Source organism: Mercurialis annua, linkage group LG3 (assembly GCF_937616625.2).
Source record: "Mercurialis annua linkage group LG3, ddMerAnnu1.2, whole genome shotgun sequence".
Classification (NCBI taxonomy): Eukaryota; Viridiplantae; Streptophyta; class Magnoliopsida; order Malpighiales; family Euphorbiaceae; genus Mercurialis; species Mercurialis annua.
In genome coordinates this window covers 45,693,307-45,709,846 of record NC_065572.1, presented here as the reverse complement: position 1 = coordinate 45,709,846, position 16,540 = coordinate 45,693,307, and the positions used below count along the sequence as shown (strand labels likewise).

The 16,540-nt window shown below is 40.2% G+C and overlaps 1 protein-coding gene across 1 annotated transcript in view; it reads left to right on the top strand.

Moving 5' to 3' along the window:
• The first annotated feature begins 9,511 nt into the window (after positions 1-9,511).
• The window catches only part of LOC126672559 (uncharacterized), a 62,739-nt gene continuing 55,710 nt past the window's right edge, over positions 9,512-16,540 (top strand). The window contains exon 1 of the mRNA XM_050366514.1: positions 9,512-9,554. Within this exon, the coding sequence (XP_050222471.1) occupies positions 9,512-9,554 (43 nt within the window). The remainder of the gene's footprint in view (positions 9,555-16,540) is intronic.

The window sequence follows — 16,540 nt, the reverse complement described above, 5'->3', positions numbered from 1 at the left end:
TCTCTTTAACGCGACATTCCGATTACCCAAGCATGGATAGGCTATATTACGCAAAGTGTGCGAGAAAAGTAACGCAAGATTAGTATGTCGCGTCTCAGGTGTCTTTAACGTGTTGTTCCGATTAGCTAAGCATGGTTAGGTTATATTACGCAAGTTGTGCGAGAACGGTTAGGTTATATTATCAAAGTTTGCGCGTCCCAAGGCTCCTTAATGCATGGCTAGATTAATATGTTGCGTCTCAAGGCTCTTTAATCGAAATTACGCATGGCTAGATTAGTATGTCGCGTCTCAAGGCTCTTTAATGCGTCGTTCCGATTACCTAAGCATGGTTAGGTTATATTATCAAAGTTTGCGTGAAAAATGACGCTAGATTAGTATGTCGCGTCTCAAGACTCTTTAACGCGTCGTTTTGATTATCATGCTTATGTCGCCCCACAAGTCTCTCTAACGCGTCGCTCCGACTACCAAAGCATGGTTAGGTTATATTACGCGAAGTTTGCGAGAAAAGTAACACTAGATTAGTAAGTATGTCGCGTCTCAAGTGTCTATAACGCGTTGTTCTGATTACCTAAGCATGGTTAGGTTATATTACGCAAGGTGTGCGAGAAAAGTGACTCTGGATTAGTATGTCGCGTCTTCAGGCTCTTTAATGAGTCTTTCTGGTTACCTAAGCATGGTTAGGTGTTATATTACGCAAAGTTTGCGTGAAAAGTGACGCTGGATTAGTATGTCGTGTCTCAAGTCTATTTAACGCGTTGTTTCGATTACCAAGCTTATGTCGCGTCAGAAGTCTCTCTAACGCGTCGTTCCGATTAGCTATAACCTAACCATGTAACCATGCTTAGGTAATCGGAACGACTTGTTAAATAGACTTGAGATACGACATACTAATCTATTGTTGCTTTTCACGCACACTTTGCGTAATATAACCTAACCATGCCTAGCTAATCGGAACGAGGTGTTAAAGAGACTTGAGACGCAACATACAAATCCTGCGTCACTTTTCACGAACTCTTTGGTTAGGTTATATTTACGCAAAGTGTGCGTGAAAAGTGACGCTAGATTAATATGGCGCGTCTCAAGTCTCCTTAACGCATCTTTTCGATTACCATACTTATGTCGCGTCCCAAGTCTCTCTAACGTGTCTTTCCAATTACCTAAGCCTGGTTAGGTTATATTATGCAAAGTGTGCGTGAAAAATGACAATAGATTATTAGTATATCGCGTCTCAAGTCTATTTAACGCATTGTTCCAATTACTTCAGTATGGTGGTTATATTACGCAAAGTATGTGTGAAAAACGACAATAGATTAGTATGTCGCGTCTCAAGGCTCTTTAACGGGTCATCCCGATTACCTAAGCATGGTTAGGTTATATTACCCAAAGTGTGCGCGAAAAGTATCAATAGATTAGTATGTCGCGTCTCAAGTCTCTTTCACGCGTTGTTCCGATTACGTAAGCATGGTTAGGTTACATTACGCAAAGTGTGCGTGAAAAGTGACGCTTGATTAGTATGGCGCGTCTCAAGTCTCTTTAACGCGTCGTTTTGATTACCATGGTTATGTCACGTCACAAGTCTCTCTAACGCGTTGCTCCGATTACCAAAGCATGGTTAGGTCATATTACGCAAAGTGTGCGAGAATAGTAACCCTAGATTAGTATGTCGCATCTCAAAGTGTCTTTAACGCGTCTTTCCGATTACCTAAGCATGGTTAGATTATATTACGCAAAGTGTGCATGAAAAGTGACGATAAATCAGTATGTCGCGTCTCAAGTCGCTCTAATGTGTCGTTCCGATTACCTAAACATGGTTAGGTTATATTACGCAAAATGTGCGGGAAAGTGACACTAGATTAGTATGTCGTGTCTCAAGTCTCTCTAACGGGTCGTTCCGATTTTCTAAGCATGGTTAGGTTATATTATGCAATGTGTCCTTGAAAACTGTTGCTAGGTTAGTATATCGCGTCTCAAGTATCTTTAACGCGTCGTTCCGATTACCTAAGCATGGTTAGGTTATATTACGCAAAATGTGCATGAAAAGTGACGCTAGATTAGTATGTCGCGTCTCAAGTCTCTTTAACTCGTTGTTCCGATTACGTAACCATGGTTATGTTATATTACGCAAAGTGTGCGTGAAAAGTGACGCTAGATTAGTATGTCGCGTCTCAAGTCTCTTTAACTCGTCGTTCCGATTACTTAAGCATGGTTAGGTTATATTACGCAAAGTGTGTGTGAAAAGTGACGCTAGATTAGTATGTCGCGTCAAAATGCTTCGTTTCGATTACCATGCTTATGCTGCGTCTCAAGTTTCCAACGCGTCGTTCTGATTACATAAGCATGGTTAGGTTATAGTACGCAACGTGTGAGTGAAAAGGATCAATAGATTAGTATGTCGCGTCTCAAGTCTCTTTAACGCGTCGTTCCGAATACCTAAGCGTGGTTAAGATATATTACGCAAAGTGTGCGTGAAAAATAACGCTAGATTAGTATGTCGCGTCTCAAGTCTCTTTAACGCGTCGTTCCGATTACCTATGCATGGTTATGTTGTTAGGTTATATTACGCAAAGTGTGCGGGAAAACTAACGCTAGATTAGTATGTCGCGTCTCAAGTGTCTTTAACGCGTCGTTTCGATTACCTAAGCATTGTTAGGTTATTTTACGCAGAGTGTGAGTGAAAAATTACAATTGATTAGAACGTCGCGTCGCAAGTCTATTTAACGCGTCGTTACGATTAGCTAAGCATGGTTAGGTTATATTACGCAAAGTGTGTGTGAAAAGTGACGCTAGATTAGTACGTCGTGTCTCAAGGCTCTTTTACGAGTTGTTCTGATTACCTAAGCATGGTTAGGTTTTGCAAAGTTTGCGTGAAAAGTGACGCTAGATTAGTATGTCGCGTCGTAAGTCTCTTTGACGCGTCGTTTCGATTACCATGCTTATCTCGCTTCACAAGTCTCTCTAACTCGTCGTTCCGATTAACAAAGCATGGTTAGGTTATGCTACGCAAAGTGTGCGTGAAAAGAAACAATAGATTAGTATGTCGTGGCTCAAGTCTCTTTAACGCGTCGTTCCGATTACCTAAGCATGGTTAGGCTATATTACGCAAAGTGTGTGTGAAAAGTGACAATAGATTAGTATGTCGGATCTCGAGTGTCTTTAACGCGCCGTTCCGATGACCTAAGCATGGTTAGGTTATATTACGCAAAGTGTGCGTGAAAAGTGACGCTAGATTAGTATGGCGCGCCTCAAGTCTCTTTAACGCGTCATTTCGATTACCATGCTTATGTCGCGTCACAAGTCTCTCTAACGCGTCGTTCCGATATCCTACGCATGGTTAGGTTATATTACGTAAAGTACGCGTGAAAAGTAATGCTAGGTTAGTATGTCGCGTCTGAAGTCTCTCTAACGCATCGTTTCGATTAACTAACCATGCTTAGGTTATATTATGCAAAGTGTGCGTGAAAAGGGACAATCGATTAGTATGTCGCATCTTAAGTCTCTTTACCGAGTTGTTCGGATTACCTAAGCATGGTTAGGTTATAGTATGTCGCGTCACAAGTCTCTTTAACGCGTCGTTCCGATTACCTAAGCATGGTTAGGTTATATTGCGCATAGTGTGCGTGAAAATTGAGTTTAGATCAGTATGTCGCGTCTCAAGTCTTTCTAACGCATCGTTCTGATTTCCTAACCATGGTTAAGTTATGTTACACAATGTGTGCGTAAAAAGCGACGCTAGATTAATACGGCGCGTCTCAAGTCTCATTAACGCGTCTGATCGATTACCATGCTTATGTCGCGTCAGAAGTCTCTCTAACGCGTCTTTCTGATTACCTAAGCATGGTTAGGTTATAGTACGCAAAATGTGCGTGAGAAGTAACAATAGATTAGTATGTTGCGTCACAAGTCTCTTTAACTCGTCATTCCGATTACCTAGACATGGTTAGGTTATATTACGCAAAGTGTGCGTGAAAACTAACGCTAGATTAGTATGTCGCGTCTCAAGTGTCTTTAACGCGTCGTTTCGATTACCTAAGCATTGTTAGGTTATTTTACGTAGAGTGTGAGTGAAAAATTACAATTGATTAGAATGTCGCGTCGCAAGTCTATTTAATGCGTCGCTACGATTAGCTAAGCATGGTTAGTATTACGCAAAGTGTGCGTGAAAAGTGACGCTAGATTAGTATGTCGCGTCTCAAGGCTATTTAATGCGTCATTCCGATTACCTAAGCATGATTAGGTTACAATATGCAAAGTTTGCGTGAAAAGTGAGGCTAGATTAGTATGTCGCTTCTCAAGTCTCTTTAACGCGTCGTTTCGATAACCATACTTATCTCGCGTCACAAGTCTCTCTAACGTGTCGTTTCGATTACCAAAGCATGGTTAGGTTATGCTACGCAAAGTGTGCGTGAAAAGTAACAATAGATTAGTATGTCGTGGCTCAAGTCTCTTTTACGCGTCGTTCCGATTACCTAAGCATGGTTAGGTTATATTATGCAAAGTGTGCGTGAAAAGTGACGCTAGATTAGTATGTCGCGTCTCAAGTCTATTTAACGCGTCGTTCCGATTACCTAAGCATGGTTAGGTTATATTAGGCAAAGTGTGCGTAAAAAGTGACGCTAAATTTTTTTGTCGCGTCTCAAGTCTCTTTAACGCGTCGTTACGATTACCTAAGCATGGTTAGATTAGTATGTTGCGTCTCAAGTCTATTTAACGCGTCGTTCCGATTACCTAAGCATGGTTAGGTTATATTAGGTAAAAAGTGCGAGAAAAGTGACGCTAGATTAGTATGTCGCATCTCAAGTCTCTTTGACGCGTCATTCCGATTACCTAAGCATGATTAGGTTATATTACGCGAAGTGTGTGTAAAAATTGACGGTATATTAGTATGGTGCGTCTCAAGACTGTTTAACGCGTCATTTCGATTACCATGATTATATCGCGTCACAAGGCTCCCTAACGCATCGTTCGGATTACCTAAGCATGTTTAGGTTATATTACGTAAAATGTGCGTGAAAAATGACTATATATTAGTATATCGCGTCTTAAGGCTATGTAACGCGTCATTCCAATTACTTAAGCATGGTTAGGTCATATTACGGTGACGCTAGATTAGTATGTCGCGTCACGAGTCTGTTTAACGCGTCGTTCCGATTCCTTAAGCATGGTTAGGTAATATTAGGCAAAGTGTGCGTAAAAAGTGATGCTAGATTTGTATGTCGCGTCTCAAGTCTCTTTAACGCGTCGTTCCGATTACATAAGCATGGTTAAGTTATATTACGTATAGTGTGCGTGAAAAGTGACAATAGATTAGTATGTTGAGTCTCAAGTCTATTTAACGCGTCGTTCCGATTACCTAAGCATGGTTAGGTTATATTAGGTAAAGTGTGCGAGAAAAGTGACGCTAGATTAGTATGTTGCATCTCAAGTCTCTTTAAGGCATCTTTCCGATTAGCTAAGCATGGTTAGGTTATATAACGCAAAGTGTGTGTAAAAATTGACGGTAGATTAGTATGGCGCGTCTCAAGTCTGTTTAACGCGTCTTTCCGATTACCTAAGCATGGTTAGCTTATATAACGCAAAGTGTGTGTAAAAATTGACAGTAGATTAGTATGGCGCGTCTCAAGTCTGTTTAACGCGTCATTTTGATTACCATGCTTATGTCGCCTCACAAGCCTCTCTAACGCATCGTTCCGATTACCTAAGTATGGTTAGGTTATATTACGTAAAATGTGCGTGACAAGTGACGCTAGATTAGTATGCCGCGTCTAAAGTCTCTTTAATGCGTCGTTCTGATTACATAAGCATGGTTATGTTATATTACGAAAAGTGTGCTTGAAAAGTGACGCTAGATTAATTTGTCGCGTCTCAATTTTCTTTAACGCGTCATTCTGATTACCTAAGCATGGTTAGGTTATATTAAGCAAAGTGTGCGTGAAAAGAGACGCTAGATTAGTATGTCGTGTTTCAAGTCTCTGTAACGCGTCGTTAAGATTACCTTAGCATGGTTAGGTTATATTACGCAAAGTGTGCGTGAAAAATGACGCTAGATTAGTATGTGACGTCTCAAGTATCTTTAACACATCGTTGTAATTTCCTAAGCATGGTTAGGTTAGATTATGCAAGTGTGCGTAAAAAGTGATGATAGATTTGTATGGCGCGACTGAAGTCTATTTAACGCGTCGTTTCGATTACCATGCTTATGTCGCGTCACAACTTTCTCTAACGCGTCGTTCTAATTACCAAAGCATGGTTAGGTTATATTACGCAGAGTGTGAGTGAAAAATTATAATTGATTAGAATGTCGCGTTGCGAGTCTATTTAACGCGTCGTTACGATTAGCTACGCATGTTTAAGTTATATTACGCAAAGTATGCGTGAAAAGTGACGCTAGATTAGTATGTCGCGTCTCAAGTTACGCATCGTTCCGATTACCAAAGCATGATTTGATTATATTATGCAAAGTTTGCGTGAAAAATGACGCTAGATTAGTATGTCGCATCTCAAGTCTCTTTAACGCGTCGTTTCGATTACCATGCTTATGTCGCGTCACAAGTCTCTCTAACGCGTCGTTCTGATTACCAAAGCATGGTTAGGTTATACTACGCAAAGTGTGCATGAAAAGTAACAATAGATTAGTATTTCACGGCTCAAGTCTCTTTAACGCGTCGTTCCGATTGCCTAAGCATGGTTAGGTTATATTAGGCAAAGTGTGCAGGAAAAGTGACAATAGATTTGTATGTTGCATCTCAAGTCTATTTAACACGTCGTTTCGATTACCTTGGCATGGTTAGGTTTATATTACGCAAAGTGTGCGTGAAAAGTGACGCTAGATTAATATGGTGCATCTCAAGTCTCTTTAACGCGTCATTTCGATTACCATGCTTATTATGCGTCACAAGTCTCTCTGATGCCTCTTTCCGATTACCTAAGCATGGTTAGGTTATATTATGCAAAGTGTGCGTGAAAAGTGACTTTAGATTAGTATGTCGCGTCTTAAGTCTCTTTAACGCGTTGTTCAGATTACCTAAGCATGGTTAGGTTGCAGTATGTTGCGTCACAAGTCTCTTTTACGCGTCGTTCCGATTACCTAAGCATTGTTAGGTTATATTATGCAAAGTGTGCGTGAAAAGTGACTTTAGATTATTATGTCGCGTCTCAAGTCTCTCTAACGCGTCGTTCCGATTTCCTAAGCATGGTGAAGTTATGTTACGCAATGTGTGCGTAAACAGCGACACTAGATTAATACGGCGCAATTCAAGTCTCTTTAACGCGTCATATCGATTACCATGATTCTGTCGCGTCAGAAGTCTCTCTAACGCGTCGTTCCGATTACCTAAGCATGGTTAGGTTATATTACACAAAGTGTGCGTGGAAAGTGACGCTAGATTAGTATGTCGCGTCACAAGTCTCTTTAAGGCGTCGTTTCAATTACCCTGGTTAGGTTATATTACGCAAAGTGTGCGTGTAAAGTGACGCTAGATTAGTATGTTGTCTCAAAAGTCTCTCAAACGTGTCGTTCTGATTACCTAAGCATGCTTAAGTTGTATTACGCAAATAGAGCGTGGAATGTGACACTAGATTAGTAAGTCTCGTCTCAAGTCTTTATAACGCGTCGTTCCGGTTACCTATGCATGGTTAGGTTATATTACGCAAAGTGTGCGTCAAAAAGTTCCGATAGATTAGTATGTCACGTCACAAGTCTCTTTAACTCGTCGTTCGGATTACCTAAGCATGGTTGTGTTATATTACGCAAAGTGTGCGTTAAAAGTGCTGCTAGCTTAGTATGTCGCGTCACAAGTCCCTTTAACGCGTCGTTTCGATTACCTAAGCAAGGTTAGGTTATATTACGCAAAGTGTGCGTGTAAAGTACCGCTAGGTTAGTATGTTGCCTCACAAGTCTCTCTACATGGAAAGTGATACTAGATTAGTAAGTCGCGTCCAATGTCTCTCTAACGCGTCGTTCTGATTACCTAAGCATGGTTAGGTTATATTACGTAAAGTGTGCGTGAAAAATGACAATAGATTAGTATATTGCGTCTCAAGTCTATTTAACGGGTCGTTCCAATTACCTAAGCATGGTTAGGTCATATTACGGTGACGCTAGATTAGTATGTCGCGTCTGAAGTCTGTTTAACGTGTTGTCCGATTACATAAGCATGGTTAGGTTATATTAGGCAAAGTGTGCGTGAAAAGTGACGCTAGATTTGTATGTCGCGTCTGAAGTCTCTTTAACTCGTCGTTCCGATTATCTAAGCATGGTTAGGTTATATTACGCAAAGTGTGCATGAAAAGTGATAATAGATTAGTATGTTGCCTCTCAAGTCTATTTAACGCGTCGTTACCTAAGCATGGTTAGGTTATATTAGGTAAAGTGTGCGAGAAAAGTGACGCTGGATTAGTATGTCGCGTCTCAAGTCTCTTTAACGTGCCGTTTCGATTACCTAAGCATGGTTAGGTTATATTACGCAAAGTGTGTGTAAAAATTGACATTAGATTAGTATGTCGTTTCTCAAGTCTGTTTAATGCGTCGTGTCTATGTATTGTTTCTTCCTTCCTTATCCATTTCAGGGTTTTTTTTGTAGCAATGAAGTGGTGGTGATGTTTTTGGTGGTTTAGGTGGATTATGACAGGGTGAGTTTAATGGTTTTTGTGGGGAAGGCGTTGTCAAATCTGCTGGAGGGGAGTATGAAACTAAATAATCATATTTTCCAGATGGTTGGCCAGGCATCCCAACAAAAGGATCATTATCATCATATCTCCTGTGAAAATCAGCTTCAGAACAACAGCTTGAGTTTTGGAGATCATCTTCTATTTCTTCATCCTCCAAATCCGTTAAGCAATCATCACAATCACAAGCATCGAATAAACAATGACCATCCCGTTGAAAGGCATATATATAGGACGCCCTTCAAAATCAAAAGAGACAACAGGAACTCCTTTTTCTTGTGGAAATGGTTCAAGCATGAACTGTGTAGAAAATACCTGAGGAGTGACATCAATATGTTTTGCAAAGGACGTATCAAGAGTGCCATCAGGTCTTTTTGTGAATACTGGAGTACATGATTGAACAGGTTGAGTAGATTCATGCATTTTTTCATAGTTGGTAATCCACTTTTTGGGGAAAAGGTGTAGGAGTTCATTTCTAGTGATTTGTTTGGGTATATGGACACAAGAAGGGATGTTTTGGGAATCTGTTTTTATCAAAAGGGCATCATTATGGTTTGTGGGTAAAGTGAGGTTTAAAGCATGGTTTTGCAAACGATACACTATTTGATAGTGAAGAGTAGCTCCAATTGAATCAGCAACTTGTTGAGCTGCAGTAATTTGTATTTGCACCTTTAAAGCCGTAAGAGCCAGGATCAGAGAGGGCAAGGTTGTAATTTGGGAATTAGGTGAAAAACACTGAGCCTGCATTCAAGGAAGTTTCAACTGTACCAATCGCTGCATGTTGATACTGTAGATACCGAGAATCTACAAGAGCAATTCTTGTAAAAATTAGTAGACCGGCACGACCATGGTAACTGAGACCAAGTCGGATAGCTCCAAAGTGAATATGAGTATAACCCTGAGCTAACCAAACTCTTAAAAATTCAGGTGGAATCTCAAGAGTAATAAATTGTTCAGCTTGAGAAGCATGAATTGCGCATTGATCAAAGCTGGATGACTGAACATATTCTTTGATAGGTTTGTAAGGCTTTTTTTTTATCAAGGACTTTGATATTATGGATAAAAGGGGTAGTGGTTTTAGAAAACGCATCATAAGGATTGAGAAGTGGGGCTTTTGCATCAGATATTGTTTGATTTTCTGGAATATAAATAAACTCATAAAGATAATCATTTTTATTTACAGTAGTAAGAGCAATATTAAAAGGTGTATAACAACAACTTTTTGTGAGCATGATCGTAAGGTACTGACCCAATTTTCACAAAGTAAGAGCTAGTATATATATTTCTTTCTCGTCTCTGTTAGGCTCTGATACCATTTAGAGATACGACAATAAATCTTAACAGATACATGTATGACTAGCCAGGATCACAGCCTCACCATGGGCATGTCCTCTTAGTATTTGTTAGATTTATTGCATAATCGGAACGACGCATTAAAGAGCCTTGAGACGCGACATACTAATATGGCGTCACTTTTCACGCACAAACCTAACCATGCTTAGGTAATAGGAACGAAGCGTTAAATAGACTTGAGATGCGACATACTAATCTAATGTCATTTATATCACGCACACTTTATGTAATATAGCCTAACCATGCTTAGGTAATCGGAATGACGGTTTAGAAAGAATTGTGACTCGACATAAGCATGGTAATCAAAACGACGCGTTAAAGAGACTCGAGACGGGCCATACGAATCTAGCGTTACTTTTTACGCACACATTGCGTAATATAACCTAACCATGCTTAGGTAATCGGGACGACGTTTTAAAGAGACTTGAGACGCGACATACTAATCTAGCGTCACTTTTCATGCACACTTTGCGTTATATAACCTAACCACACTTAGGTAATCGGAACGACGCGTTAAAGTGACTTTAGACGCGACATACTAATCAAGTGTCACTTTTCATGCACACTTTTCATAATATATAACCTAACCATGCTTAGATAATCAGAACGACGCGTTAAAGAGACTTGAGACGCCACATACTAATCTAGCGTCACTTTTAACGCATTCTTTGTGTAATATAACATAACCATGCTTAGATAATCGGGACAACGTGATAAAGAGAACTGAGGCGCGACATACTAATCTAGCGTCACTTTTCACGCACACTTTGCGTAATATGACCTAACCATGCTTAGGTAATCGGAACGACGTGTTAGATAGACTTAAGACGCAACATACTAATCTATTGTCATTTTTCACGTACACTCTGCGTAATATAACCTAACCATGCTTAGGTAATTGGAACGACGCGTTAAATAGACATAAGACGCGACATACTAATCTATTGTCATTTTTCACGCACACTTTGCCTAATATAACCTACTCATGCTTAGGTAATCGGAACGACACGTTAGAGAGACTTATGACGCGACATAAGCATGGTAATCGAAACGACGCGGGCAAGAGACTTGAGAATATATCATAACCATGCTTAGAAAATCGGAACGATGCGTATGAACACTTGAGACACGACATACTAATATAGTGTCACTTTTCATGCAAACTTTGCGTAATATAACCTAGCCATGCTTAGGAAATCGGAACGACGCATTAGAGAGACTTGACATGCGACGTACTAATCTAACGTCGCTTTTCACGCACACTTTGCGTAATATAACCTAACCATGCTTAGGTAATCGGAACGGCGCGTAAAAGAGACTTGTAGCGCGAGATAAGTATGGTAAGTGAAACGACGTGTTAAAGAGACTTGAGACGAAACATACTAATCTAGCATCACTTTTTACGCACACTTTGCTAAATAGAATCTAACCATGCTTAGGTAATCGGAACGACGCGTTAAAGAGATTTGAGAATGGACATACTAATCTAGCGTCACTTTTCACGCACACTTCGCGTAATATTACCTTACCATGCTTAGATAATAGGAATGACGCGTTAATGAGACTTGAGACGCGACATACTAATCTATTGATCCTTTTTACGCACACTTTGAGTACTATAACCTAACCATGCTTAGGTAATCGGAACGACGCGTTAAAGAGACTTGTGACGCGAGATGCTATTCTAGCGTCACTTTTCACACAAACTTTGCGTATTATAACCTAACCATGATTAGGTAATCGGAACGACGCATTAAAGAGCCTTGAGACGTGACATACTTATCTAGCGTCACTTTTCACGCACACCTTGCGTAAACCTAACCATGCTTAGGTAATAGGAACGACGCATTAAATAGACTTTAGACACGAATCTAGTGTAACTTTTCACGCACGCTTTGCATATTATAACCTAACCATGCTTAGATAATCGGAACAACGCGACAAAGAGAACTGAGACACGACATACTAATCTAGCTTCACTTTTCACGCACACTTTGCGTAATATAACCTAACCATGCTTAGGTAATCGGAAAAACGCGTTAGATAGACTTAAGACGCGACATATTAATCAATTGTCATTTTTCACGTACACTCTGCGTAATATAACCTAACCATGCTTAAGTAATTGGAACGAGCGTTAAATAGACTTGAGACGTGCGACATACTAATCTATTATCATTTTTCACGCACACTTTGCGTAATATAACCTAACCATGCTTAGGTAATCGGAACGACGAGTTCGAGAGACTTGTGACGCGACATAAGCATGGTAATCGAAACGACGCGTTAAAGAGACTTGAGATGCGACATAAGTATGGTAATCGAAACGACGCGTTAAAGAGACTTGAGACGCGCAATATTAATCTAGCGTCCCTTTTTACGCACACGTTAACATAACCATGCTAAGGAAATCGGAACGACGTGTTAGAGAGACTTGAGACGTGACATACTAATCTAGTGTCACTTTTTACGCACACTTTGCGTAATATAACCTAACCATGCTTAGAAAATCGGAAAGACGCGTTAGAGAGACTTGAGACACGACATACTAATCTAACGTCACTTTTCACGCACACTTTTGGTAATATAACCTAACCATGCTTAGGTAAGCGAAACGACGCGTTAAGGAGACTTGTGACGCGAGATAAGTATAGTAATCGAAACAACGCGTTAAAGAGACTTAAGACAAAACAAACTAATCTAGCGTCACGTTTTACGCACACTTTGCGTAATATAACATAACCATGCTTAAGTAATCGAAACGACGCGTTAAAGAGACTTGAGACTGGAAATAATAATCTAGCATCACTTTTCACGCACACTTTGCATAATATAACCTAACCATACTGAAGTAATAGGAACGACTCATTAAAGAGTTTTGAGTATACTAATAATCTATTGATCCTTTTCACGCACACTTTGCGTACTATAACCTAACCATGCTTAGGTAATCGGAACGACACGTTAGAGAGACTTGTGACGCGACATAAGCATGGTAATCGAAACGACGCGTTAAAAAGACTTGAGACGCGCAATATTAATCTAGCGTCACTTTTTACGCACACTTTGCGTATTATAACATAACCATGCTTAGGAAATTGGAACGACGAGTTAGAGAGACTTGAGAGCGAAATACTAATCTAACGTCACTTTTTACGCACACTTTGCGTAATATAACCTAACCATGCTTATATAATCGGAACGACGCGTTAAAGAGACTTGTGACGCGAGATAAGTATGGTAATCGAACCGACGCGTTAAAGAGACTTGAGAAGCGACATACTAATCTAGCGTCACTTTTCACGCAAACTTTGCATATTGTAACCTAATCATGCTTAGGTAATCGGAATGACGCATTAAATAGCCTTGAGACGCGACATACTAATCTAGCGTCACTTTTCACGCACACCTTGCATAATATAACCTAACCATGCTTAGGTAATCGGAACGACGCGTCACATAGACATTAGACACTAGTAATCTAGTATCACTTTTCACGCACGCTTTGCATAATATAACCTAACCATGCTTAGATAATCGGAACAACGCAATAAAGAGAATTGAGACCCGACATACTAATCTAGCGTCATTTTTCACGCACACTCTACGTAATATAACTTAACCATGCTTAGGTAATTGGAACGACGCGTTAGATAGACTTAAGACGCGACATACTAATCTATTGTCATTTTTAACGTAATCACAATGACGAGTTAAAGAGACTTGTGACGCGAGATAAACATGGTAATCGAAACGACGCGTTAAAGAGACTTGAGACGCGACATACTAATATAACGTCACTTTTCACGCACACTTTGCGTGATATAACCTAACCATGCTTAGATAATCGGAACGATGCGTTAGAGAGACTTGTGACGCGACATAAGCATGGTAATCGAAACAACGCGTTAAAGAGACTTGAGACGCGACATACTAATCTAGCGTCAATTTTAACGCACTCTTTGTGTAATATATCCTGACCATGCTTAGGTAATCGGAACGACGCATTAAAGAGCCTTGAGACGCGACATACTAATCTAGCGTAACTTTTAACGCACAGCTTGCATAATATAACCTAGCCATGCTTAAGTAATCAGAACGACATGTTAAAGAGACTTGAGATGCGACATAATAATCTAACGTAACTTTTAGCTCACACTTTGCGTAATATAACCTAACCATCCTTAGGTAATCGGAACGAAGTGTTCGAGAGACTTGAGGTAGGATATACTGATCTAGCGTCACTTTTCACGCACACTTTGCGTAATATAACATAATCATCTTAGGAAATCGGAACGACGTGTTAGAGAGACTTGACACGTGACATACTAATCTAGCGTCACTTTTCACCCACACTTTGCGTAATATAACCTAACCATGCTTAGTCGGAACAACGCGTTAAATAGAATTGAGAGGCAATATACTAATCTAGCGTCACTTTTCAAACAAACTTTGCGTACTATAACCTAACCATGGTTAGGTAATCGCAACACCGCTTTAAATCGACTTGAGACGCGACATACTAATTAATTGTAACTTTTCACGCACACTTTGCGTAATATAACCTAACCATGCTTAGGAAATCGGAACGACGCGTTAGAGAGACTTGAGGTAGGATATACTAATCTAGCGTCACTTTTCACGCACACTTTGCGTAATATAACCTAACCATGCTTAGGATATCGGAACGACGCGTTGGAGAGACTTGAGACGCGACATACTAATCTAGTGTCACTTTTCACGGACACTTTGCGTAATATAACCTAACCATGCTTAGGAAATCGGAACGACGCGTTAGAGAGACTTGAGATGCGATATACTAATCTAAAGTCACTTTTCACGCACACTTTGCGTAATATAACCTAACCATGCTTAGGAAATCGGTACGACGCGTTAGAGAGACTCGTGACGCGACATAAGCATGATAATCGAAACGACGCGTTCAAGAGACTTGAGACGCGCAATATTAATCTAGCGTCATTTTTTACGCACACTTTGCGTAATATAACATAACCATGCTTCGGAAAAGGGAACGGCGTGTATGGAGACTTGAGACGCGACCTACTAATCTAGTGTCACTTTTCACGCACACTTTGCGTAATATAACCTAGGCATGCTTAGTAAATCGGTACGAAGCGTTAGAGGGACTTGAGACGCGACGTACTAATCAAACGTCACTTTTCACGCACACATTGCGTAATATAACCTAACCATGCTTAGGTAATCGGAATGACGCGTTAACAAGACTTGTGACGCGAGATATGTATGGTAAGCGAAACGACGCACTAAAGAGACTTGAGACGAAACATACTAACCTAGCATCACTTTTTACACACACTTTGCGTAATAGAACCTAACCATGCTTAGGTAATCGGAACAACGCTTTAAAGAGATTTGACCCTGGACATACTAATCTAGCGTCACTTTTCACGCACACTTTGCGTAATATAACCTAACCGTGCTTATGTAATAGGAACAATGCGATAATGATACTTGAGACGCGAAATACTAATAAATTGATCCTTTTTACGCACACTTTGCGTACTATAGCCTAACCATGCTTAGGTAATCGGAACGACGCGTTAAAGAGCCTTGACACGCGACATACTAATCTAGCGTCACTTTTCCCGCAAACTTTGCGTATTATAACCTAACCATGCTTAGGTAATCGGAACGACGCATTAAAGAGCCTTGAGACGCGACATGCTAATCTAGCGTCACTTTTCACTCACACTGCGTAATATAACCTAACCATTCTTAGGTAATTGGAACGACGCGTTAAATAGACTTTAGACACGACATACTAATCTAATGTCACTTTTCACGCACGCTTTGCATAATATACCCTAACCATGCTTAGATAATTGGAACAACGCGATAAAGAGAATTGAGATGCGACATACTAATCTAGCGTCACTTTTCACGCACAGTTTGCGTAATATAACCTAACCATGCTAAGGTAATCGGAACAACGCGTTAGATAGACTTAAGACGCGACATACTAATCCATTGTCATTTTTCACGTACACTCTGCCTAATATAACCTAACCATGCTTAAGTAATTCGAACGATGCGTTAAATAGACTTGAGATGCGACATACTAATCTATTGTCATTTTCAACGCACACTTTATGTAATACAACCTAACCATGCTTAGGTAGTCGGAACGACGTGTTCGAGAGACTTGTGACGCGACATAAGCATGGTAATCGAAAAGACGCGTTAAAGAGATTTGAGACGCGCAATATTAATCTAGAGTCACTGTTTACGCACGCGTTGTGTAATATAACATAACCATGCTTAGGATATCGGAACGACGCGTTAGAGAGACTTGAGACACGACATACTAATCTAGTGTCACTTTTCACGGACACTTTGCGTAATGTAACCTAACCATGCTTAGGAAATCGGAATGACGCGTTAGAGAGACTTGAGATGCAACATACTAATCAAAAGTCACTTTTCACGCACACTTTGCCTAATATAACCTAACCATGCTTAGGTAATCGGAACGACGCGTTAA